The sequence below is a fragment of the Gopherus evgoodei genome, chromosome 1 (genome assembly GCF_007399415.2).
Source record: "Gopherus evgoodei ecotype Sinaloan lineage chromosome 1, rGopEvg1_v1.p, whole genome shotgun sequence".
Lineage (NCBI taxonomy): Eukaryota > Metazoa > Chordata > Testudines > Testudinidae > Gopherus > Gopherus evgoodei.
In genome coordinates, this window is record NC_044322.1 from 327,940,588 (window position 1) to 327,967,236 (window position 26,649).

The 26,649-nt window shown below is 38.4% G+C and overlaps 1 protein-coding gene across 1 annotated transcript in view; it reads left to right on the forward strand.

Annotated features, from left to right (window-relative positions):
- MAPK12 (mitogen-activated protein kinase 12) overlaps positions 1-26,649 on the forward strand; it is an 86,752-nt gene that overhangs the window by 47,833 nt on the left and 12,270 nt on the right. The window contains exons 4-7 of the mRNA XM_030549193.1: positions 2,191-2,302; positions 14,451-14,525; positions 21,832-21,946; positions 24,380-24,451. Of these exons, the coding sequence (XP_030405053.1) occupies positions 2,191-2,302; positions 14,451-14,525; positions 21,832-21,946; positions 24,380-24,451 (374 nt within the window). The remainder of the gene's footprint in view (positions 1-2,190; positions 2,303-14,450; positions 14,526-21,831; positions 21,947-24,379; positions 24,452-26,649) is intronic.

Consider the following 26,649-nt stretch of genomic DNA (forward strand, 5'->3'; position numbering starts at 1 on the left):
CCGAGGAACCTCCCTGGTTGCCCATGTGTCTAGAGTCTAGGGGTCCCAGGGACTCCCAACCCCTTTCCCCAGCCCAGAGTCCCCTCCCACACCCAAACTCCCTCCCGGAGCCTGCCCCTGTACTCCCCCCCACCCTAGTCATAAGCCCCTTCCTGCACCCCAAACCCCTCATCCCCAGTCGTATCCCAGAGTCCACACACCCAGCTGGAGCCCTCACACCTCCCCCCACCCCAACCCCCTGCTCCAGCCCAGTGAAAGTGAGTGAGGGTGGGGGAAAGCGAGCGACAGAGGGAGGGGGGATGGAGCGAGCAGGGGGTGGGACCTCAGAGAAGGGATGGGGCATAGGTGTGGCCTCTGGAAGGGGCGGGACATGGGGCGGGGCCAGAGAGTTCAGGTTTGTGCTATTAGAAAGTTGGCAACCCTACCCCTTTCACATAGCAACCACCCTTATAAATTAAAAACTTCTTTATATATTTTTAATATTATTTATAAATGCTGGAGGTGAAACAGAGCTTGAGGATGGAGGCTGACGCTCGTGACCCCTCACACAATAACATTGCGAACCCCTGAGGGGTCACGACCCCCAGTTTGAGAACCTCTGGATCAGTGCTTCTGAATCCCTTCAGCATGTTTGAATATCTCTAATAATAATTAGTAATTAATAACAAAAATGTCATTAGTAAATCCTCTAGATTTTTTCCTTAAACCCTATATTTTTGCTAGAATATTCACTAAGTTCTTTCTAGCTCACTTCAAATATTCATGGCCTCTCGATAATTGACTTTGATAAGATTGTGGAAAAAATAATTTGTCCATCTATGCTTTCATTGTTCAGGAACACCAATATATTTGAGGTTAAAATCTATTGTCCAGGTCATCCACTTTATCAGTGAGCCATGTTTTTTCATGTGCCATAAATATACTGATAGAGAGCAGAGAGGCTTCATTCTCCGCTCCTCCACTTATCTTCTGTTTCTCCACATTGTATTGAATAAATTACTTAAACTTTGCACCAAAGGAAGTTTGAGGGGAGTTAGGGCTTAATCCCATTGAAAGGGATTAGGAGCCATCATTTTTTTAGGCTCTTCTGATAATTCCAGCCAAAGTTCTTTGGAACTACCTTATTGTCCCTTTTCTCTGTGATTTACCATTCAATGTCTGTTGCTCTTTCTTTAATTTGAGAATAAATTTTTCTATTTTTCTCTTAATGACATTGATGCTGTTGGCAAACCTCAGTTATTGTAAGACTGAACATAAAATTTGAAACCCATAGATTTTAAACAAAGAAAAACCCTTTAAGACAAATTCTGTGAAATTTTAGTTCAGACAACAACCAAGTGTATTTCCACACATCATAACTGAGTCTAGTTTTCCTTATATGCAGGTGCAGCCTTAAGGTTTGATCCTTAAACTGCTGGAAGTGTATTTGGCTATATTAGTTGCTATAGGCTGGTCCTCCTGTCAGAGTTGGACATTAGGCTAGATTCTGAATTGTGAGCTTACTGAAGGCCCTCAGAAACATGAGGTCCCAAACTGTCCCATTCTTAAGGTTAGGCCTGAAATATCTACTTGACATACAGCAATAGTTCTCAGCCTTTTCCATACCTGGACTCCCTTCCCATTTAGAATCTGGAGTGCAGGGTGGTCATGACCCCTGATACTTTTTCATGACCTCCAGGTTGAGAAATCATGCCTTACAGTAATACCCTCTTCTGACTTGGTCAGATCTTGTTCCTGTCACTTTGACTGAGGTATGTAGTTGACCTTGTTATGTATAGTACCCACTGGTTTGCATAACTCATGATAGTTCTTCTAAGGTAAACAATGTGTAAATTATAGAGCTTTTTATCTAGTTATCTTTTAAGCACAGAAAGATCTTCCATGGGCTCTTTTATCTTGTTCAGAATTTGTCATTTCCTATTAATTGACAACTCCCTATAACCAGTGATTGAGTTACTCAGTACCTGCTTCAAGCAATCATAACTGATAAAAATAAAGCATGGAAGTCATATTATTTTTAATAGAAATTATTTGGTCCTAGAGGTATTTAAATAAATGGGAGATCAAATTAACCAGTAGCTTAACTAAATGGTAAGAACTGTAATTTCTAATTATCATTGAGATGTAATGTACGGGTATGTTTCACTTTGACAAACTTGATGGAGTTATTTTGTACTCCATTTTCTTTAGCTACCTAGTCATGCCATTTATGGGAACAGACTTGAGTAAGATAATGAAGCATGAGAAACTAACTGAAGATCGAATCCAGTTCCTGGTCTATCAGATGTTAAAGGGCCTAAAGGTTTGCCATTTTTATTACTTTCTTACTTTCACAAGTTAATTTTTTTCTCAGAAATTTGGTTTAGAGAGCTGCATACATTTTGCAATGTTTGAAAGCTGAGCAAAATTTAATCTCCCTATAGACATTGTGAGCTCTGGAATTCCCCACAATGGATGTGTTTCTTGATGGTGAATATTTGCTTATATTTTTTCAAAAATCACGTGTGGAGGTTGGAGTGTGAGTCCCTTGTCCTGATGGTCTGATTTTCTAGTTGCAAATATATTTGATCCATGAAGACTCTCTTGTAGGCCATCAACACTTTTATTTTAACAAGCCAGAAAAGTCACTACTGTGATTTTAGTCCATCCCTCCTCCAGCAGTTGATGGTGCTGCTTCTTTGGCACACCTAGCCTCCTCTAGCTGAGGTAATTAGAAACCAGGGGTGAAATCCTAGCCCTGCGGAAGAAAATGGCACTCATTTCAGTGGAGCCAGGATTTGATCCCAAGCCAAGAATCAAACTTGGATTTCAAATATGACATGCAGAGCACCAGGTTACATGGTCAGTTTTACAAGTCTCCTATTTGCTAATCTGCAGATTTTTCAAAGTCAGTTTAAAGTGCTTGTGGTTAAGAGAACAGTGCTTCCCCTGCTGTATCTACGGAGACTGTGACATCAGATGTGATGCCTTTCCAGTTTTTGCTTCATGTTACTTCTGTTTATTTTAATTAACTATCTCTGGGGATCGCTTTCATGCTCATATTACCTGTGCTTATTGTAAATTTGTTTTAACCCCCTTTTGATAAGATGAACAGAGACCTTTAGGCATCCCAGAGTAAAGATCTGCCTTGTGAGGTGCTGACTTCCTTGACTCCCGCTAGAGTTAATGAGAGTTGAGATTCCTCAGCATCTTACAGAATTGTGCCCCAATTCAGCAAGGCACTAAAGCACATGCCTTGCTTTAAGCACATGACTCATCCTACTGATGTCAATGGGATTCCTCACAAGCTTAATTACCTTGACTAATAGGGTTCTAACATTACCTATGAAAATTCTAAATATATTTCCATCTCGTAAACGTTTTTATGTAGCCTTTCTCAATAGATCTGAAGGATCCCCGAAGTCTACTAGCATGAGGTGGTGGGGTGGCTTGGTGTAGAGAAAAAACATGCTAACACACTCTGTGGATTTTTAGTGACAAATTAGTGTGTAGTGTGGCTGAGAGAAGCTAGAACATCTTCAAAACCCTCTCTCATCCCTCCACCCCACAAAAGAATCAGCCATCTGTAAAGAAAAAATTGTAAATGATGGGGGATGAAAGATGCTGGAAAAGTATCCATTGAAACAGCATCACTTTTCAGTGATTTTGAGGAGCACAGTTTGATACTATCTCAGGGTTTGATATTTTTATTTGATAATAGACATATTCATAAATTTTAAGGCTAGAAAGGACCATTGTGATCATCTACTCTGACCCTCTGCATAATACAGGATTACAGAATTTCACTGTTTTATATACTTAAACCCTATCTTACATGACGCTAAAGCGGTTTTTTAAAAAAGAGACATCTAATTTTGATTTAAAGAAGCTCAAGTGTTGAAGAAATCTCCATATCCCTAGGTAAGTTGTTCCAATGGTAATTTCTCTCTCACTGTTTTAAAATTCCATCTTGTTTCTAGCCTGAATTTATCTAACTTCAGCTTCCAATCATTGTACTTGTATACTTTATTTGATAGATGATAGAGCCTTCTGCTATCAGAAATATTCTTCCATATGTACGGTCTTTTAATAATGATACTGTTTATAAATGACATGGGATCACCTCTGAAGTATCCAGTCTCGTATATTAAACTGCTGTACAGTGTGTATGTTTGTCTTTCCCTCATTTCAGCTAAATAAACAGATTTCCATCTTCTTTGTTCTCTGTTTTGTTTCACCTGGCTTTCATAAGAACGGCCATACTGGGTCAGACTAAAGGTCCATCTAGACCAGTATCCTGTTTTCCAACAGTGACCAATGCCAGGTGCCCCGAGGGAATGAACAAGTGATCCATCCCCTGTTCGGCCCATTCCCAGCTTCTGGCAACAGAGGTTAGGGACACCATCCTTGCCCATCCGGCTAGTAGCCAGTGAGGGACCCTATCCTCAATGAAGATATCTAGTTCCTTTTTGAACCCTGTTATAGTCTTGGCCTTCACAACATCCTCTGGCAAAGAGTTCCACAGTGAGCTGGGCGTTGTGTGAAAAATACTTCCTTTGTTTGTTTAAACCTGACTACAATTAATTTCATTGACGTGACCCCTAGTTCATGTGTTATGGGAAGGAGGTAAATAACACTTCCTTATTTACTTTCTCCACACTAGTCATGATTTTATAGACCTCTATCATATTCCCCCTTACCTGTCTCTTTTCCAGAGGTCTCAGACTTATTAGTCTCTCCTCATATGGCAGCAGTTCCATACTCCTAATCATTTTTGTTGCCCTTTTCTGAACCTTTTCCAATTCCAATATATCTTTTTTGAGATGTGGCGACCACATCTGCATGCGGGTATTCAAGATGTGGGCATATGATGAGTTTATATAGAGGCAATATGATATTTTCTGTCTTTATTAAATAGACAATTATCATTAACATTCTATTTTTGAACCATGAATGAAAAAAAACAACCCAGAAAAATATTTTGGAACCCCCATGTTTCTGAATTGATTCCTATAAATGGAAGATTAGAATACTGTCTCATTCTATATAGGAATGCAAATGAAAACGTTGACTCTACACTTTTAAAGTACAGTGTGTGTTGTTTTGGTTTTTAAGTAGGTTGTTTATTTTTTGTTGTTCCTTCTAGTAAAAGCTGTGCATCCAAAAAGAGGAGAGCTTCCTTATAAAAGATGCTGTATTCTGTCCTTAATAACACGCTGTGCTTCAACAACAATTTTAGCATACAGTTGAGATTTAATTGCTGAAAGTGGCCTTGACCTACTTTGGCAGGCTGAAACCTGTCTTTTCCACAGTGACAGCCATTTCTGTAGAATTGAATTCCCTTCACCCTGGGAGACAAACTCTATGCAGTTTGCCATGGAATAGCAGAATTTTGAATAGATGTATAGTTTTTTGGCAATTCCTTTCTCTGTGATGTTTGTTCTTAAGGTCTGGATCCTGCAATTTACGACCACAAGAAGAGCCTGCACTCATGCAGAGTTTCACTGAAGTTAATATGGGTGGAGTGGATCCCCCTGTGCTTTGTAAACTGCAGATCAAGCCTTAAATGATCCAGGCTATCATGCCTGATCAGATTCTAACCAGTTTTCTTTCTAATTACATGGGACCTTTCAAACATTGAAGGCCAAAAGACAGGACACATTGTGCCTGGATACTCTGGTGATTGGTGCCTGGGAGTGCTGTTTTCAACCTCCCTCTGACCTCACTCCACTACTTCATAACATTTATCCCTTTGTGTCTGTATTGTTTCTCCTCTCTCCAGATTTAGTGTATATATTTTTATCTTGTCCCTCATTTATTCATTTGTCCCTGGCTCCAAGTAAAAAGTTTTGTGCTCAAGGGTTTCATGAATGTTAAAAGACCAGCCTGAGTTGACAGTAGTGGGGTAGATGGGATCTTCAGGAGAAAAAAAATCAATTCTGAATTTCCAACTGTAGGGCTTGATTTACCTTTTTAGGATATCTTCACAAGGAAAAGAAACCTACTGTGAAAAAAAATACATAGATTAGCCCTGACATATTTAGGCCCCTACAATCATAGAGCCACCCAGAGAAGTAGGCTTTGTGAGCCCCAAAGGATGTGTCTGTCTCTGCTAATCAGAAGCACTGCATTCATAGGAAGCTGGAGAAGCAGGTGTGAAGAGCTGATGTATGAAGCACTCAAAGCAGCACACTGGGTAAAGAGGAAATAGGAGGAAGCTCTGTAGGTGACCCAAAATCCCAGGGTTTGGAGAAACTTGGGCATTCCAGTTCCAGCAAATCTTGCAGAAATGCTGAGATAATCCTAGTAAATCAGTATAGCTCGATCCCTAATCTTACTGTATCTTTCAATAGAAATGATTCCCTTAACTATTTGCAAAACTGCTTTCCATCTGGTCATATGGAGGAGTGCATCTCTAGTAACCTCAGCATTATCAGCAAAAATGTACGGCTTTATTCATCCATTAATTTTTGATGTTTTAGTCCTTTCATATTGTGAATCAGACATTCAACAATAATCTTTACTACTTCACCTGTCATCCATGTCACTATACTTTGGATCTTTTCCCTGTGATAATTCACTCTGAGCAAGCACTGTGTCTAGCTGGAAAAGTCTCTAAGGAACTTAACTAAAAGCAGGAACATTGCAGTGGTGTTTGTCTGAGTGACACTTCCACAGCACCAGCCCTTGTTACGTTAGACTCAACTTGGTGCTATTAGACTGCTGTTTTCATGAGTACTAAATTCAGTCATTCCCTTTTTTTCCCCTTAAAAATATTCACTAGATTTCACTTTTCAAACTCCCTTGCCATATCTTCCTCTATTGGTTATACTCTAAAATGCTCCAAGGAGTTGGTCCAAAATACGTTGAAGTCAGTGGGAAGATTCATATTATATTTTGTGTGCACCAAGAACACTTATTATCAGGTGACTGATGATGAAGAGTTTACCAACAGGGTGCAGTAACTCACTGAACTGAATTTGCATAGGTACCAAAATTTGCCTTTTAGCCATTCCCAAGTTTCCTGTACTACAAGTCAATTTGTTCATCCTAATCAGAGAAATAAGACCAGTTGTTAAGATGAAATGGTGACAGTGTTGTGAGGGAAATGACTGACATGGTCTAAATCTCACTGCTAATAGATACTTTTGTGAGAGAATGGGTAAAAATCCATAATAGGAGAGTGCAAAATCCCATTTTACAGAGAATCTCTGTCAAAATGAAAATATTCTGAACTAAGCTGGAGTAGTTTCCTCAATATTGGGGTACACTGCAATGTAGATTCAAATATCTTGATTTACAAAAAACCAAACATTTATGAAAAAAACCTGGCATCAGAAATGAAGTGCTAAATAATTTGGTCTCACCATCTCTCTATTAAGAAGAGTGTTCAGTAAACATGTAAATTATATCCAACGTGTTTAAATGAGTTGTTTTTTCCTCCTTTAGATTTCTAACACTCATTCCTAAGTATGGTGGGGGAGAGACCATTAGCAAAAGTAGGATGTTTAAGGAAAACTATTCTCTTCCCTGAAGGTGGCTGAGGCCCATTTTTACTAAAGTTCCCGAGGCTGAAATTCTTTTACAATTCCTGTTTCTAGATCCTGCATTCTTGTGCAAAAGTCCCTAGGCCTACTGTTTACTTCCCAACTACGTACAGTTTTGCACTCTGTCTTAGCATCTGAAGTATTAGGGGATTCAGTGAGAAGACATTAAGAAACAATTTGGAATTTTGGTCATTGTGACATACTTGTTGCTCAAAAATAAAACTGGCCATTGTTGGGAAATGTCTACCCTTTCCTTGTTACCAGTCTTTGCTGGGAGACTGACTTCTAACAAATACTTTCCATAGGAATTCTCTCAAGACTCTCTGTCCAAGTGACAGGACTTCCCGTTGTTTAAGCAGTCTTCTCTCATCCTGATACACTTCACCCTTCCATCCATGAAATAAATAGCATGTAATAGTTCCAGTGTCCTCCAGTCAGTGGTAGAAGTAGTACTACCAGGCTATGTTCCATGGCACACACATCTTCTCTCTACATAGTCAGTCTTTGGAGGGCGTATGGGAGGTGTTTTCATTCCCTAGTGATGATGCTGGAACTGTCTGGTCTTGCAGGCATTCACAAATGGAATGATCCTCCAGCTGAAAATGTCCAGTATATGAGTCCCTTTCCAGGCCTACTCACTATTTGCACTTCTTGTTATGACTCGTCTTGCACCCTCTGCGCATATTATGTCAAAACAAGAAACTATTTTATAATTGCATCAGCTAAGGGTAGTATAGGAGAACATAAAGCCAAAGGCAGACAGATATGGCCCAACATGAAAGCAGCACTAGGAATGCAAAGATGGGGCTTGTAAACTCACTGCTGTAAGCAGTTCAAGAGCAGGCTGGCTTTCAAAACAAGTTATGTCAGGTGAGAGAAGGAACCTCTGTGTAATGTCGAAGGATGAGTTATTTAGTCTTTGCAATGGCAGAGATTAAAGGATTCTGAACAGCATTGCTTTTAAAATTGTATGTGTAGCGCATTGGAAACTTGTGTTCTTGCCTGTACTACACTGGGCCTGATCTTCAAGTAGGGGTACAGGTCACTGGATTCCCAGTACTGACACTCGATTTCATACATGAAAAGAAAAAATAAATAATTTTTTGTCTATGAAGGTTTGTTTCCCCTTGCACTAAAGCAATAATAGTAGCTAAATATATGATCTTAATTTAGATCCTTAAATGATCTGATGTATCCATTGAAATACAACAAAGGGAAAGAATACACAAAACCAATACATGCATGGGAGGCATCTTCATCCTTGTCACTATTATTCCAGTTTTTAAGCAGTGTACACCTTGAATTACTACTTCCTGTGCTGGTCTGTTTCCTGTAAAAAAGATCTAAAACTAAAATACACAATATGTCTGCTGAGGAAGATGGCTAGGACACCAGTTAGGTTTGCCAATTTTGATTGGACCTATTCCTGGAGGTTTCATCACATGATATAATCATTAATTAAAGATTAATATTTAATTCCTGGAGATTCCAGGACAACCCTAACACCCATCTGTGACTCTCCTTTCTTCGTGCAACTGTAGGGCTTATGGCTTAACTTCATGGTTCTTTTTGGGGGTGGATAGAGGCAGGATTTGTGGAGGCTGCCCAGAAGGCAAGGAGTTCATTTGCCTGAGCTCTGTACCAAGTTCGAAGCTCCTCTGCACTCCTAGTACACAAAGCTGATAGGTGGGCCTTACTGTCACTTCCTGCCACTTAGGTTCCAGTTATGATCCATCCCTGATTGGTTGTTTAGTGTTCGTAAAGCACTGCATATGGACATAACTGCTACTAATGCACCCATTATAAGTTTGTTGCAGAATCTCTGCACAAAATGGAATTTTCTGTTTAAAATTTATACCAGTAGAATATTCATCAGTAACTGCTCTGCCTCTCTATGGAAATTTCTGTGGGACTGTTGGAATCATTAACGAGCTGGGACAGTCCGAGGTGGAACCCAGGCAGAACCATTCTTCTAAAGAGTTCGGAGAAGGCGGGTATATCTGCCTTCTGGTGGTTTTTGTTAGAAGTTGACGTGGTTTACAAATCTAGAAAAGTCCCTTATCTGAGTAAAAACTGCTATGCCCCTGAGCATTTAAATTAAGACTACAAATCCAAACAACACAGAGATTTTCATTAACTCCAACTGGTTATATAATGATCTTAGAGAATCTATCGTCATGCTCGACATTATTCAAAGATGTGACACAATAGCAGATCGCACACTATTCCAAGTGGACTGTCAAAACTGTCTAATTCAAATTGCTAAATACCAAAAATCAACATTACACACATCTCAGTCTGGCTTTTTTGATCTTTCTGGTTGCCCCTTTGAGGAACCAAAGTTATTAGATATAATAGTAATGTAACAACAATATTCTCTCTCTTATTTACCAAACTGTCTATGGAACTACAGAAGTTCCTAGTAACTGGAATGTACACATTGGCATGTCCCTATCAGAACATAGCCAGTGCTGCTCAGTATGGTATAAACATCAGTTTCTCTAAAACTTAGTCCTTCGACATCCATTATGTTGAGTTATGTGTGTCTTGAAAACTTGAGCATCCTCACACAGAGCCCTGGAAAGAGGATGAAAATATTTCAACAAGGTAAAATGTGTTTTTAAGATTACTTTCAGGTTTGTTTGCATTCAGGCCTTTATTCTGGAAAGGATACCTATTCAGGAAGGATGCTTACGCACATGCTTAAAGCTGAGTATCTGTTTTCCTAAAGTTAAACTTGTGCTTAAATCTGATGACTGCAGTCATACAGCACATGCTTTCTTCAATCTGAGGTTTACCAGAGGTATCTGAACCTAATTTGTGATTGTGCAGTTTAAATTTCAGGATAATTTTATTTTTCCTAACAATACCGGAGAGTTTGGACACAAAAATGATTATGAGGGAAATTAAAAGTGAGGAAACGTGGTGACCTGATTCAATATCAATATTCAAATAGAGCTACAGAAATGATTATAGGTTGAAAAAAGCAGCAGCTTTATACCTGAGACTTCCTTTAGAAAGTAAAAATAATCTTATACCTTAAATTTAGTTTTAGGAGTCCAGTGTGACCTTCCTCTGAAATCATTCTCTAATCTCTCTGGCAGGAAATCCTTAGGGTAAATGAATTGCAATTGTGTCATAAAATTACTTACACTTGTATTTTTTTTCTTGAATATTGATTGTAAACCTGATTATCACCTGCCTCTACCATTGTGATCTCCCTTTACTTTTCTACTTGGCCTCTACTGATATTTCAATTTTTTTATATGACAAACACATTTGATTGACTCATGTTTTCTGAAAGTGTTGTTATTAATTTCAAATCAACTTAGCACCATATAAGGCTACTTTTTCAGCAGAACTGAAATAATTTATTGAGAGTTCAGCAAGTGTCAGTTAACAGATCTTTTTGTTTTCACCGTATATCATTCAGCAGGCTAATTCCCCGTGGTAAGTGAAGAACAGTATTTAAAAATACTTGTGGTTTTTTATTCGTATTCTGTAGACAAGTTCGGTGTGCATTTATGTCCATAGATATAGTTATCACACCATTCTTGACTTAATTAATTTTGGTGGATGTTTTTAATTGATATGGCCCCCACAGAGGGGATTTCAGAACATAGCCAGGACTAAACTGGAACTGGTCTGAGAATTTCCCTCAAAAAATTGGATTTTAGACTTAAATAAAATTTGCATGAAAAGGGTGTTTTTTAAAAAAATTAATTGAAAAACAGCACATAAAAACTGAAAAATTTTCAGCCACAATGCAAAACGTCAGAAATTTCCACTGAATATTTTGACAAGAATATTTTTCATCAAAATTTTGTGGACTCAAATAAAACTGGCCTTTCTGATTCCTTTTGAAAATCCCACCAAAGCACTCACAAAATCAGTGTGAGAATGTTGAAATGACAACATTGTGGGTTGCCTGCCCTTGTACTTGCAGACTTCACCAATCCTCCACAAAGACTTGGCTGTCGTACCTTAACCAACAGAAGAAAACAGTCCTTTGTAGTACCATACCAGGAGCATCATAAAAAATTTACTTCACCCATGTGACTTCAATTTGACTGCTGGAAATTATATCAGTCATCACAAACCCAACATGATGTAACACTTCAGTTAAGTGTGAGTGTTAGCCCCCAAGCTGTTGTAGTCATAGTCTAAGCTTGACAGACAGCTTTTTCTAAATTTCCCCTGCTGACTAATCATCTTTCAATTCCATTGTAGAGCCTCTGCAACTGGAAGTCTCCCTTCTCTCTCTTCAAGGCCCCTATGATGTAAATAGTCCATATCCCCTGCTCTTTTTTTTTTTCTTCATCCATTCTTGGGATGGACAATTGGAAAGTTGTGCAGAAATTTTCTACAAGCATCTTGTTTTATGGTGTAGTTGACATAAATCTGCAAGAGTTGTGGGGATATTCTGCTCAGATTTTCTCCCTAAATCTGGAATCTCTACAGATCATTAATCTTGTATAATAAAATTTAAGGGTCTGAGTTTTTCAGATTGTTTGAGTATCCTCCCCTATCTATAGTCTCAAAGTCTAGCAGCAATTAAATGGAGAAGGATACTGATGTTGCTATGAGGCAGTGGGGAGATCAAGACTTGCCCCTTTCTTGTTGGCATTTTTTTAATGTAACTAGTAACAGCCTCCATTCAAGCAAGTCAAATTAACAGGAAATCTCTTTTTATCCAAACTTTGCCTAAGACAGGAGAGCATGTTCTGGCTAAAGAAGGGTGTGATCATAAAATCTTGTTTATTTCCTTTAATACTCAAGAGCATTCCAGGTGGGTAAACAATCTGCTTAGGTGCATACTGATATATATTAACAGTTTGCTTATGTGTTATAGCTCTTCCCTCACCCTAGGTCTACCTTGTCTATTTAGATTGTAATTTCTTCAGACCGTCTACTCCTCTCTGGTTGTACAATGCCTAGCACAATGGGGCTCTGTTCTTGGTTGGCCCTTGGGCACTGCTGTAATAAACACAGTTAATATTAATGGCCTTTTCATTGAAGACTTCTTCCAAGAACACATATGTGGCTTAACAGCAGTGACAGAAAGCTATTTAATTTCAGTTGAGTTTATGTGAATCCCTTACTTAACGATGTTGGTTTTTAAATAGTCCCAGTTAGGCTTTAATGTCCAGACTAATTACTTTAATGAAGCATGTAGGGTAATTCTCTTTTTTTGTAGTCAAACAGTAGCAATAAACTTTTCATCAAGACTGTGTTAATAGAACAGAATTTCATTCCATAAGAAAAAATTGCAGAAAGACCCCACGTATCTCCAGATTTTTACAATGTCATGGTTGTGCTCCCTGTTTTGTGCACTGGTCTTGATTATAATGTAGAATACATCTGTTGCTGTTTCGAGTGATTATATCAAAAGAATACTTCTGTCATAGTTCAGGACAACTGCACCTATATTCCCCCTCCATGGTCCACCAAGGGCACATATTCTTAAGCTTCCTGCTCCCCATTCATCACCGCTCTTGGGTAGAGACCACGTCTCACTCTCTCTTGACCAGGATTTTTCAGGCTGCACAGTTCTCTGTCTACTCTGAGTCCCCCAGCAAGCCAGACTGCCTATAAAAGCCTGCCTCTGCACTTTGCTTTCTCCTCAGAAGCTGTGAACAGTTGTAATTTCCACCATTATAAGTCACCATACAATTTTTCCTAGCAAACTTATTTAGTCTTATCTGAAAGCATTACAGAGAAAACATATTAAAAACAACAAAAGAATCCACACACATGCTAATAAGTAGGGCCCTACCAAATTCACGGTCCATTTTGGTCAATTTCACGGTCATAGGATATAAAAAATATTAAATGTCATGATTTCAGATATTTAAATCTGAAATTTCATGGTGTTGTAACTGTAGGGGTCCTGACCCAAAAGAGGACTTGTGGGGGTGGAGTCTCAAGGTTATTGTAGGGGGACTGTGGTATTGTCACCTTTACTTCTGTGCCGCCACCAGCTGCAGCACAGAAGTAAGGATGCCATGGTATTGTATGGCCACCCTTACTCTGTGCTACTGCCTTCAGAGCTGGGACCACAGCCAGCAGCCGCCACCGCTCTCTGGCCACCCAGCTCTCAAGGCAGCAGTGCGGAAGTACAGGTAGCATGGTATGGTATGGTATTGCCTCCCTTCTGCGCTGCTGCTGGCAGGGTGCTGCTTTCAGAGCTGGGCGCCTGACCAGCAGCCACTGCTCTCTGGCACCCAGCTCTGAACACAGTGCAGAAGTAAGGCAATACTGCAGCCCCCACCTACAATACCCTTGTGACCCCCCACTGAGACTCTCTTTGGATCGGGACCCCCAGTTTGAGAAATGCTGGTCTCCCCCATGAAATCTGTAGAGTAGGGTAAAAGTACACAAAAGACCAGATTTCACGGTCTGTGAGGCGTTTTTCACAGCTGGGAATTTGGTAGGGCCCTATTAATAAGCTTACCAGAGATCACCCCAACTGCAGCAAAGACTTTGGTAGATGGTCTATCTTTCAAACTCCACCAGGGTTTTTCTATGGTTACAAGTTCATAACAGCTTTTACTCAGAACAAGCAACTCCAGGAATGTCTGTTTCCCCTTTATATAGCTTGAGCCTTTTGATCTTCAGATTCTGGGAATAGGTAATCAGCAGATAATAGTTCTCTTCTCAGGATATAACTTCAAAAGGTTGGGGCCAGAGTTGGGAATTTGCATTCATCTCCTCATCGGTATTTTCTAGGAAACCCACTTACATTTGTTTGTCCCAGAAGTTCTTTCTTGTCTGGCACATTGTTTAAAATAGTACTTTTGAAGCTTATAACATTCAATAAGGTTTTTCAATGCTACTGCAAGAAATTGCCCTACTTTCACAATTTCCTTCACACAACGCAAGTGTTTTTATTTATAAAGTGTATTTTTCTTTTTGTTGTAAAAGTCCATCTCAAACTTGATATATTTACAGGATCTGAAGCCTGGAAATTTAGCAGTAAATGAAGACTGTGAATTGAAGGTAGGAAACAGTTCTTGAAGTATGCAGTTGCATTTGTTACAAACACACTACATAGGAGAACATGGGTGAAACCAAGTCAATGACAGAACTCCTGTTGGCTTCAGTTGGGCTAGGATTTTACCCTGTGGCTTTTGAAGAGCCATGGAGATATGGGAATTACCAGGAAAATGAGGTGAGGCAGGACCAAATGTGGTCCCAGGACGTTAGCAGGAGGAAGAACCAAATGTGGTACCAGTCTTCCAAAAGAAGAGTGGTTCTGAATACTGTTGTCCCATATGTCTGACTTCAATCCATACTAAAATAATGGAACTTATTTTGGGGGGGGTGGAGGGGGGGAGGAAACCTGAACATCAAAAGCCTAATCATCTCATTGGGTGTATCTACACAACTCTGAGTGATTGCAAGCAGCTGATTGGATGATTGACCTCCGAGAGGATTATGGAACCAAGCAAGTAGCACAATTTCTAGAGGAAAAACTTTGCCAAATACACTCAATTGCTGCTTTTTAAAAAAAATAGAATTCAGTGGATGTTGTCTGTATGGATTTTTGTGTATCATTCAGTAGTGTCATATAAAATCCTGCTTTTTAAATTACATCACATTCGCTTGAATATGAGCAATGTCAGGTGGTTTGAAACTGGCCAAAGGATTGTTGTTTCTAAAAAACCGTGACAAAACAGTGAAGTATCAAATTCAATATCAATCAAAATCAATATTAGTTGCAATCTTATTTAACATTTTCCTTCAAAAAGCTTCGGTGGATAAGGAAATTCAACTATGATACTAAGTATTGGTAATGAGTTCACATAACAATTGGATGTGCAGAGGATAACTGTTAGGTGAGCAAGCCTATGGCACGGGTCATAATAATGACAGCACAACCACAAGTTATTGCTGAGAGCAACACCCAGGAATTCCCTACAGCGTTGGAGGAGGGGTGGCAAAGCCTACTGTAAAAATTGAAATTGGCTGCGTTAGAGTGGATATAAGAAGAAGACTGTTTATACACAAGCCTGTGGTTTGCAGAGTGGATTGCTGTAAGGGTGTATGTTCCCTTATAATTGTATTAACTATAATAATCAGTGTAGGTATGTATGCAGTGTTGTTGTCGCCATATTAGACAAGGTGAGTGTGGTAATATCTTTTATTGGACCAACTTCTGTTGGTGAGAAAGACAAGCTTTTCGAGCTTACAAAGAGCTCTACTTCAGGTCTAGGTATGTGTAATACATAAACTGTATGAATAGCTACTTATTTTGTCATGTAGTCACTCAGCTAACAAACTGACTTTTCCCAAAAGAGTTAATGTCCATGTTGCCAAAAGGCAGCTAGTGTGTAAGGGCATTGCTGTGATACCCTTTCTCATATTGAATACCATTTTACACCAGACCTAGTCCCATCCACTTCAGTACAGTGCTATTCAACATGAGTGAGGATATCAGAATCTGGCCCTAAATTTACACATCAGAAATGAGGCTCTTGTTTCTTTTAAAAAGACACTGAAACTGGGAGAGCCAGTGACAATGCTAAATGCATGCTGTAAAGTTTCCTAACAGCAGTACTGGCTCTAGTTGGTTTCCAGAATAGCTTGTGTCCTTTAATTGGACAGTTGGTAATTTTTTTGTTAATTAGGGGCAAGTATTTAAGATCTTCTAAGCATAGGTGTCGACTCTGTGGGTGCTCCAGGGCTGGAGCTCCCATGGGAAAAAAATAGTGGATGCTCAGCACCCACCAGTGGCCCCATTGATCAGTTCCTTCCCCTCCCCCCAGCATCTCCTACCTCCACAGATCAGCTGTTCAGCAGCATGCAGGAGGAGGGGGGGAGGGGAGGAGTGAGGGCAGGGCATGCTCGAGGAGGAGGCGGAAGGGGGCAGAAAGAGAAGGGCAAGGGTGGAGAGGGGGGAAGAAGGGGCGGGAATGGGGTCTGGGGGAAGGGGTGGAGTAGGGTAGGAGCTAGGGCAGAGCAGAGTCAGGCACCCCCAGGGAAATTAGGAAGTCAGCGCTTCTGCTTCTAAGACATTTATACGTGGAAAGAGGTATGAGATGTTTCTTCTGTTCAATTGTCCCTGCATATGAGTCTGCCCTAAGCAGATTCCTGTTGAACTGTTGTGCAAATAGGCGTTGGCATCTGCAAGCTTTGCTTTAGATCATTAAGCTGAAATACTGAATCTGATTTTATCACTCTGCTTCTGTTCTGTCTTGGGAATCTTCCAATCCATCAGTGTGTTAGAGCATAATATTTATTGTCCAGAAATAATTATGCAAAATACACAATATGTATTTGTTTAATTGTAGTGGAGAGTTTGTTATGAAAAAGCAAATAAGAAATCTGTATTAAATGTGATTTATACATGTCTCGGTCAGCTTATTATAAGACTTCTGGTTATATCCCTTATAGGAGGTCAGTAGATTCAGACTGCTCCCAGCTGCCACTTCACCTGGAATGGTTCCCTTAGAATGTGTGCTAACTATTTATGCTAAACTATCTGTTTTTATTTACTATTCGGCTGTGACACTCTTAGTACCTTTCCCAGACCTGAAGAAGAGCTCTGTATAGCTCAAAAGCTTGTCTCTCTCACCAATGGAAGTTGGTCAAATAAAAGATATTACCTCGCATGCCTTGTCTTTCTAATGAATTAAAAGGTATTCTCTCCTCAAGGTTTCCAGTCTTATTTATTTTGTGGAAATTGTTTCTATGTGAGCTATCTTATTGGAGGGGTTGCCAAAGTTATAAACATCACCCTCATAAAGGCTAGTAAGTGATTCAACAATTAACTCAAAAACTGTGCATAGTCAATCATTCAAAAATCAGGAAGTAAAAAGCAGTATTGTCAACACCAAGCATTCACAAATCATAAGTCAGGCTTCAAAAAATTATGAGATTGGATTATAAATAATGAAAATTTTAAACAATAATAAATTTGGGATTTGGGATGTTTTTTTCCCCCTCTCTCTTTCTCTTTCTCTCGGTATTTGAGCCTTTTGGTTACACATGGGACAAAAAGTTGTTCAAATTCTCCCCTAGTTGCATGACTCCTGGACTGGGACTTTAAGAAAACCATTCAGCAGCACAAGATTCATGATAAAATTGGAAGAGTTGGCACACTGAAAAGTTAAGTTTTAGTGCACAACTTTAACGTGCCATACCTGCACCAAGACACTGTAATTAGAGTTGGTTGGGAATCTGTCGAAAAAACATTTTTGTTGGAAAATGCTGGTTCAGCAAAATCAAATCTTTTTCATGTGAAAGGGTCAAAACTTGTATTGAGCAGGTTTTTTAGGTCCAGGCCAGAATTTCTGCTCAAAGTGAGAGAGAGAGAGAGAGAGAGAGAGAGACCCATCCTAAAGTAGCAAATTCCCAGTGGTTAGGGCAAAGAAACTGTAGGAGAGAGTTAAAGTAGGAGCTTTTGTCTCCCACGTGCCAGGTGAATGCCGTAACCATAGGGATACTGGCTATTCGTGGGTAGGTGTCATTTTGTTACAAAACAAAAAATTCAAAAGGTCTCGGTTTTCTTCCAATGTGAAATGGAAAAGATTTTGAAATACTGAAAATGTGTGCAGGATGGGAAACTATTTCCTGCCCAGCTCTCAATATAATATAGGCTCCCTCCAATTCTCTGGAGCCTTAAGTCTGCTAATAAAGCAGATTTAACCTGGTGGATCCAGCCACTGCAGATTCCCCTTGTTAAAGGGATACTATAACCTTAGATAAACGAGTATTAAGATAAATCAGGGGTCGGCAATCTTTCAGAAGTGCTGTGCCGAGTCTTCATTTATTCACTCTAATTTAAAGTTTTGCGTGCTAGTAATACATTTGAATGTTTTTAGAAGGTTTCTTTCTATAAGTCTATAATATATAACTAAACTATTGTTGTATGTAAAGTAAATAAGGTTTTTAAAATGTTTAAGAAGCTTCATTTAAAATTAAATTAAAATGCAGAGCCCCCCCGAACCAGTGGCCAGGGCCTGGACAGCGTGAGTGCCACTGAAAATCAGCTTGTGTGCCGCCTTTGGCACAAGTGCCATGGGTTGCATACCCCTGAGATAAATTAAGATCATATAAAGACATTTACTGACTTTCAAGTACTTAACTTTGCTTAATGTTGCAGTAATTTCTAAAGTTTATTTTATAAAAATGGAGAAAGAAATATGCAAGGTCGGTAATTATCAGGAATCAGTTGTGAAAAGACACCTGGTACCTGTAAACAGCAGGGAGCAATCTATAAAAGGTAGACTAGTCTGTGTAAGAAATGCAGGTGAAGGGCCTGATTCTTGTCTCATTTATGCCAGTGTAACTCCATTGACTTCAGTGGAGTTATAATGCCTCTGTCCAGAATTGGGGAAATTTGGTTCCAAACAGGCTGTAATCTCATCACTACAATACCTGCAGCTTTAAAAACTTAACAACCTCTGCCACCTTCCCTGGGAGTGAAACATTTTGCAGAGCTTGCAAGGTGCACAAGTTCACTGTTCACTAACATACAGAATTAATAAACTCCACTGCTTTTATGAGCATAATTTGAAAGCCTCTTTCTCCACAGCTAATGGGCCTGTGGGGTATAGCTGTTCTCTTAACTGTGCGCCACATCCATCTTTAAATCCCCAGCTAAGAGCTTAGCATAACTTTCTAAAGCACATGCTCGGTCATGCATTTTCAAAGTCATCAAACTTATTTTTTTCCCCCTACACTTTTAACAAAATGCATACTGGACATTAAGGCCTGTTTATAGACTGTCTTTGAAGTGTCAAAGTTCAGTTGTGTTTTGTTATTAAGGTGAGAAGCTGGAGTTTTATATATTTATTTATGTATTTATTTTTGTAGTGGGGAGATATGTTTTCCACCATCCTATTCTTAACTTTAAAGTAGCTAAAGCAATTGTGCCCAAAGTTGTTCAAAAAATCACTTTCCACTATGGTAAATTCCAGGCCAAAAGGTTAAATGTTTAGGTCAAGAATGTATGAAAATAGCTGTTTGATATGGAAATTGTAGTGCAACCTTAACTGTGATAGTCTTAGCCATTATAATTAGAAATCTGTTCATAAGAATGAATAAACATTAACTCTGTACAAAAGAAAATGAAAATCCTAAAAAGGCTGCATGACTACAGCTGGGCAAATAATGGATTTTTTTGTTTGCTGACATTCCAAAACTTGTTTTTTAAATTCCATTTTGAATTGAACCAAAACCCATTTTTTAAACATTTTCAGTAAATTGAAAAGTAGGAGGGGGATATTTCAAGTTAAGCCAAATGGGGTGGGTTTTTTTTAGATTTTGACCATTTTAATTTTTTTTAAATGTTGTAATAAAATTAACAAAAATGCTAAAACAGAAGGTTATTTCAAAGTGAAAAATTGAAACATTCCACTTAAAAATGTCAAAACAAAATTTTTTTTGTGTGGGGAGGGAAGCTATTTTTTCTTACCAGAACAATTTGGCAAAACTGACACAAATTTGTGAAATATTTCTGTGTTACTGTATCTGCATTTTTTGTCTACCTCTCAACAAAAAAAAAAGTGTGAAACATTTTGCCCAACCCTATGCATAACATATGTTACTAACTATTTTTGTAATTGTTAGCTACCTTTACTAAATAAATACACCAATATTTGCAATATATTGAAATTGTTTCTAGCGCTCAGTGAAACCACAGATCTTAGTCTGGCAAATCAAAAAAAACTGTATAAAGTAATAATAAATTTAATGTAAATGATACAGACCATAAAAGTGTTGCATTTCTTTTCTTTGGTGTCTTGTGAAGATCTAGTGGAGAACATTGTTATAGGATGTCTGGATGCTTCATTTAAAAGTATATCTTGCTATCCTGTTTCAGAAGATATTTATTTGCCTTGTGTCCAGTATTTAAATGAGAAAGTTTATGGGTGATGTAGTACAAAACAGGGATTAAGTGCCATTGAGCAAGGTGGAAATTATTGGTAAACATAGCAGATCTCTCTTTCCACTTTGCATCCCATTTCTGTTTTAAATGCAGTTGACACCTCAGCTGATATGAAATATGGAAATTATGTTAATGTGATGCAGTGAGAATAAAGCCATAATATTTACATTTTACATCCTGCATCCATGAATAACAACCTAATATAATTTTCCTTTTTCATTAGTGTCAGGAGAGTGATGATACTATTTTATTGAATAGTGAAGTATTTTAAATGGTTGAATTATAGTCCACATGCTACAAATACTGTGTCTTTTGCAGCATCAATGAGTGTTTGTAATATAAATCTCTGTCCATAAGGCATCCGTGCAGTCTGGTAAGCATGGAAATTTTAGCTGTTATTTCATTAGTAGATCTACATATTCAAGCATGCATTATGTTTTTTAAATCTTCCCTGCCATAGAGTGTCCATTCAGTTCTATTTTTCAACAAGCCAGTGGATGGGTACATTTTTGCCATAAATCTATTAATTCACTTCATCCAGGAGGCTAACTTTTCTGGTTAGTAATTTCTCACTGCTGGCTATGAGCCTGTTCACTGTTGGCCTCTTGCTTTAACTGGTCCTGCTGCTAGTCCTCTGATTTGGACCATTTTGTAGAAGTTGGCCCAGGCTTGTACTTGTATTTTCAAGTGGTTGCCACTGGAAATGGCTAGCTGTACAGATAAATATCCAAGAGGCTGCAATAATAGTTTAATGAATAAGTAAGTTTAATCATATATAACTTTATAATTCTGAATGTATCACCTGTGGGCCTTGAACTCCTTAAAAGGCCCTTCAGAAGAGGAAGAGAGAGGAAGGTTGGTTAAAGCAGTAGCCTGAGACTCGGGAGACTTAGGTTCAGTTCCCTGCCCTGGCTTGCCTCAGACTTCATCTGTGACCTTGGACAAGTGTCTCTCTGCCTCTGTTCCCCATCTGTAGAATGGAGATAATAGTACTTCCCTACCTCATAGGGGTGCTATTAGAATGAATACATTAAAGATTGTGTGGCACTTCGCTGCGACAAGAATGGGGGCCATATAAGTAAGGAAGCAATCTACCTTAGGTAATCCTGGAAAGGTTTGATGGTGATTCCTTGGACAGGGAGTTTTGTTAGTAGAATGAAATATTTGACCAATATTTTAATAAAATTAATTAAAGAATTTACTGTTTCCTTCAGTATATTTACAAAGCTCAGCAGCTCCATTTTTGTTAAAGTATCATAAATGGGAGAGAGAAGCATTCTGAAACGTAACTTGTATGCTGTTTCTTTCAAAATTTTACATTGCAGCAAGAAAACATCTATGTGAAATGTTCACTTTTTCTATTGTCTCCAGTTGGAATGTCTCTGCATTCATTTTGTTCTTCCAATCTAGATTCTGGATTTTGGGCTGGCAAGGCATACAGATAGTGAAATGACAGGCTACGTGGTTACTCGATGGTACAGAGCCCCAGAGGTTATACTTAATTGGATGCATTATACTCAAACAGGTAATGTGTATGTGTAGGTGCTAAGATCAAGATCCTTGCTCTGAATAGTCTTAGCAGTTCCCACGTATGCACTGAATTAAATAATATATGACCATATCTTTGTTCCTCAGAGAAAAATGAAAAATGGTGGTGAGAATATGTGAAAATTAGGGGTGTTGATTAATTGCAGTTAACTCACACGATTAACTCAAAAATTAATCGTGATTTAAAAAATTAATTGCAATTAATCGCACTGTTAAAGAACAGAATACCAATTGAAATTTATTAAATATTTTTGGATGTTTTTCTGTTTTCAAATATATCGATTTCTGTTACAACTCAGAATACAAAGTGTATAGTGCTAACTTTATATTATTTTGAAACAATATTTTTCAATTCACCTCATACAAGTACTGTAGTGCAATCTCTTTATCTGAAAGTGCAACTTACAAATGTAGGGTTTTTTGTTACATAACTGCACTGAAAAACAAAACAATGTAAAACTTTAGAACTTACAAGTCCACACTCAGTCCTACTTCCTGTTCAGCCAGTCACGAAGAGAAACAAGTTTCTTTACATTTACAGGAGATAATGCTGCCCACTTCTTAATTACAATGTCACCTAAAAGTGAGAACAGGCATTCACATAACACTGTTGTAGCAGGCATCACAAGATATTTATGTGCCATATATGCTAAAGATTCATATGCCTCTTCATGCTTTGGTCATCGTTCCAGAGGACATGCTTCCATGCTGATGATGCTTGTTCAAAAAATAATGCATTAATTAAATTTGTGACTGTATTCCTTGAGGGAGAATTGTATGTCTCCTGCTCTGCATTCTGCTATATATTTCATGTTATAGCAGTCTCGGGTGATGACCCCAGTACATGTTGTTAGTTTTAAGAACATTTTCACTGCAAATTTGTCAAAATGTAAACAAGATACCAATGTGAAATTTCTAAAGATAACTACAGCACTCAACCCAAGATTTAAGAATCTGAAGTGCCTTCCAAATCTGCAAGAGGCTTGGTGTGGAGCATGCTTTCAGAAGTTTTAAAAGAGCAACATTCTGATGTGGGAACAACAGCACCGAAACCACCAAAAAAGAAAATCAACCTTCTGCTGGTGGCATCTGACTCAGGACGAAAATGAATATGTGTCGCCTCGCACTGCTTTGGCTCGTTATTGAGCAGAACCAGTCATTAGCATGGACACACGTCCTCTAGAATGGTGGTTGAAGCATCAAGGGATATATGATTTGAGGACTTCAGTAACTCAGACATAGGTTAGGGGTTTGTTACAGGAGTGGGTGGGTGAGATTCTGTGGCCTGCATTGTGCAGGATGATCATAATGGTTCCTTCTGACCTTAAAGTCTATGAGTCTATGAATCTTTAGCGCATCTGCAATGTAAATATCTTGCGAGGTCGACTACAACAGTACCATGCAAATGTCTGTTCTCACTTTCAGGTGACATTGTAAAGAAGAAGCAGGCAGCATTATCTTCTGCAAATGTAAACAAATTTGTTTGTCTGAGTGATTGGCTGCACAAGAAGTAGGACTGATTGGACTTGTAGGCTCTAAAGTTTTACATTGTTTTATTTTTGAATGCAGGGGTTTTTGTACATAATTCTACATTTGTAAGTTCAACTTTCATGATAAAAAGATTGCACTACAGTAATTGTATTAGGTGAATTGAAAAATACTCTGTTTTTTACAGTGTAAATATTTGTAATAAAAAATAAATATAAAGTGAGCATTGCACACTTTGTATTTTGTGTTGTAATTGAAATCAATATATTTGAAAATGTAGAAGACATCAAAAATATTTAAACAAATTGTATTCTATTATTGTTTAATAGTGCGATTAATCATGATTAATTTTTTTAATCGCTTGACAGCCCTAGTGAAAATGTAAAACAGTAATGTAATTAAGAGCAAGTTCCCTGCGGTTAAAAAATTTCGGTAATCCTTTCTTGTTGTCAATTTTCAGAATTAAACTCCAGTGTAGAGAGAGAAAAAGGCAGTCTGGGTTTGAACATAGGTGGTAGCGAGCTCTACCCTTGCTACATGCTGTAATCCTTCTGCAGGATGTTGCAGATTGTACTCTAAATGGAAGGGCAAACCATTCGGCAAAGAAGGGGTACTAAAGAAGCATGAAGGTAGCTGTAGTCCCTTCCTAAATGACTGGAAGAATTACTTCCTGTATGCATCAGCTTGGTATTGAGGAGCTACCCTCTCCCAGTGTCCTGGTCATGAACACCAGTTACATTATTGCAGCTTGCTTTTGGTAGACATTTATTTTCTGTATAAAGGATCAACTATATTAATATGCTTCTTTAAAGAAGTATAACTGAAACTTTATTTTAACCATACATTTGTGAGGGGATTTAAAAATATAATTCAGCAATTTAATGTTACTGATTTTTCTTTATGTTTATTTTTTTTATTTCAGTTGACATTTGGTCAGTGGGCTGTATTATGGCAGAAATGATAACAGGGAGGCCACTGTTCAAAGGAAATGATCGTATCCTTTCATGATGAATTCCTGGCAGAAAGATATGAAAAGTGTGTCAGTATTTGTGTGTCACAATAAGGTGGTTTCATAGAGATTTAAAACAATGGTCAATTAATTCTCTCCCCTGTCAAATTTCACCTTCTTTTAAATCCTGGGCAAATTATTGGGTGTTTGTGCCATAGTTTACCCATCTGTAAATTAGACTAATATTACTGAGCTGCTTCACTAGAAAGATATAAGCATTGAATCATTAATGTTACAAAGCACTCTCGGATTCTCAGGTGGGAGGTTCTATGCAAAATCTTCAATAACAGGCACCCCGGTTCAGGTGTGTGCACACAGACCTGGTGTTGTGTCAACACTCAGCCTTATGGGTACATACAGAGCCCAGTTTACATATGGGCCTCAGGTTTGGGGCGCACATTTCTCAAGATTTTATCCAGAATTGTTAGGATCTGGTTAGGAAGGTTCTCCATATTTAAAATAGAGTCGTATCATTCATTGCTGAGAACTTAAAACTTAAGTCAACTTAAAAAAAATTAAAAATCCCACTTCAGTATAGACATTTTTGACCTACTATTGTTACAAGTAACTCTTAAAATTAATATTGCTGAACAGGAATTAGAGGGGAAAATTGTCTACTTTTTTTCTATTTTGTTTATTTGAGAGGGCTTGTGTATAACCAGTTTCACTCTTTCCCTTGGATATGTATTCATTAAGGCCCGGGTTCTGCCAGCAGTTACCATACATGCTTAAAGTTAAGCATAAGATTTTGGGGCTTTAATATGTTTCTAGTTTGCTTCTTTGTGTCTTATTGTCCCTTTATTATGTGAGAAAAACACTTCAAAATAGAAGAATGGAGATTGCAAAACCACAAAAATGAGACGAGGGGACTAGTGCAGCTGCAGTATCTGAAACCATTTTTAACACAATTTTTTAAATTAATTACGTTCAAGTATGCATCCCTTGTTAACAACAAAATACAAAAATATCTTTTTCTACTGGCTTATGGGCAGCAGTTAACTAACCAGTATTATTGCTTGAGCTGTGCTGGCCTTGAGGATACTTATGTAACGTTTATGCATACACAAGGAAAAAAGTGAGTCACAATTTCAAACTGCACCAGAAATTCAGGAGTGGGAAAACCAGTATTTTAATAATCTTAGGAGATGAATATTGCAGACGGTATTGGGTGAAGTTCTACAGCTTATGTTATGCAGGAAGTCAGACTAGTTAATCATAATGGTCCCTTCTGACCTTAAAATCTGTGAACCTATGTTAGCTGTTGCAAGGAGAACACAATCTCATTCTAGTCCTTTTCAGGTAAGCAAAGCAAGAAATATAATTTTTAGTTCTTTTGTTTTTAGTTCCATAAATAAATTCTGTTGCAAATTTGATATCAAATCATTTTGTAACATCCTTTGTAAAAGCGATTCAGTTTCTCCATCATCTCCATCTGACTCTACGGGCATTTGAATGTGTGATCATGTATTTGGAGCTCTGCAAAATCAATAGGCAAAGAGGAGTAACACCAGACAAGGGCTGCTTCTATGGCATCAGCCCTGGGAACCTGCTGGAATCCCTGGAAAAGATTAATGCTTGTGCTGAGTAAGCTATATCCTAGGAAACATAAGTGGTCAGGACTACTTGCCCTATCCCACCCAGGTTGTCTCAGGAAATCTCGTTTAGAATGGAGCAAGGGGCGGGGTGGGATGACTTTTAAAAGCTGCAATAACATTTTGTGGAATATTTGTCAAAATTTCAAATTTTCAAAATAGTTCAACCAGCTGCATCAGGAAGCTAACTATGATGATAATCAAGCTGGTTCACCCTCAGCTTCGAGAATGATGTCAACAATCATAGTTTGTACTAATGGGTCTTTGTGTGACCTCCGTACACCAATTCAGGAAAAACAACATTTACCACACTGGCCACCAGAACTATTTGCCTAATTGTGTTGATTGAGCTGCACATGTTTTTGTGTCTGGCACTATGCTTCCAGCTGCTCCCATGATTCTTCTCAAAGTCGTGGCCACCCACTCTTATGATGTGGCACCAGCGTATGATCAATCGCCGGTTTGCTCAAAGGAGAGTAAGAAATGTTCATTTTGCACAGTTTTTGTTTCAGGTGTCTTTTGAAGAGCTTCATCTGCCCTCCATGCTTACAATTGCCGAAGCTTAATTCAGAGTATAAGATTTGTTTTTGA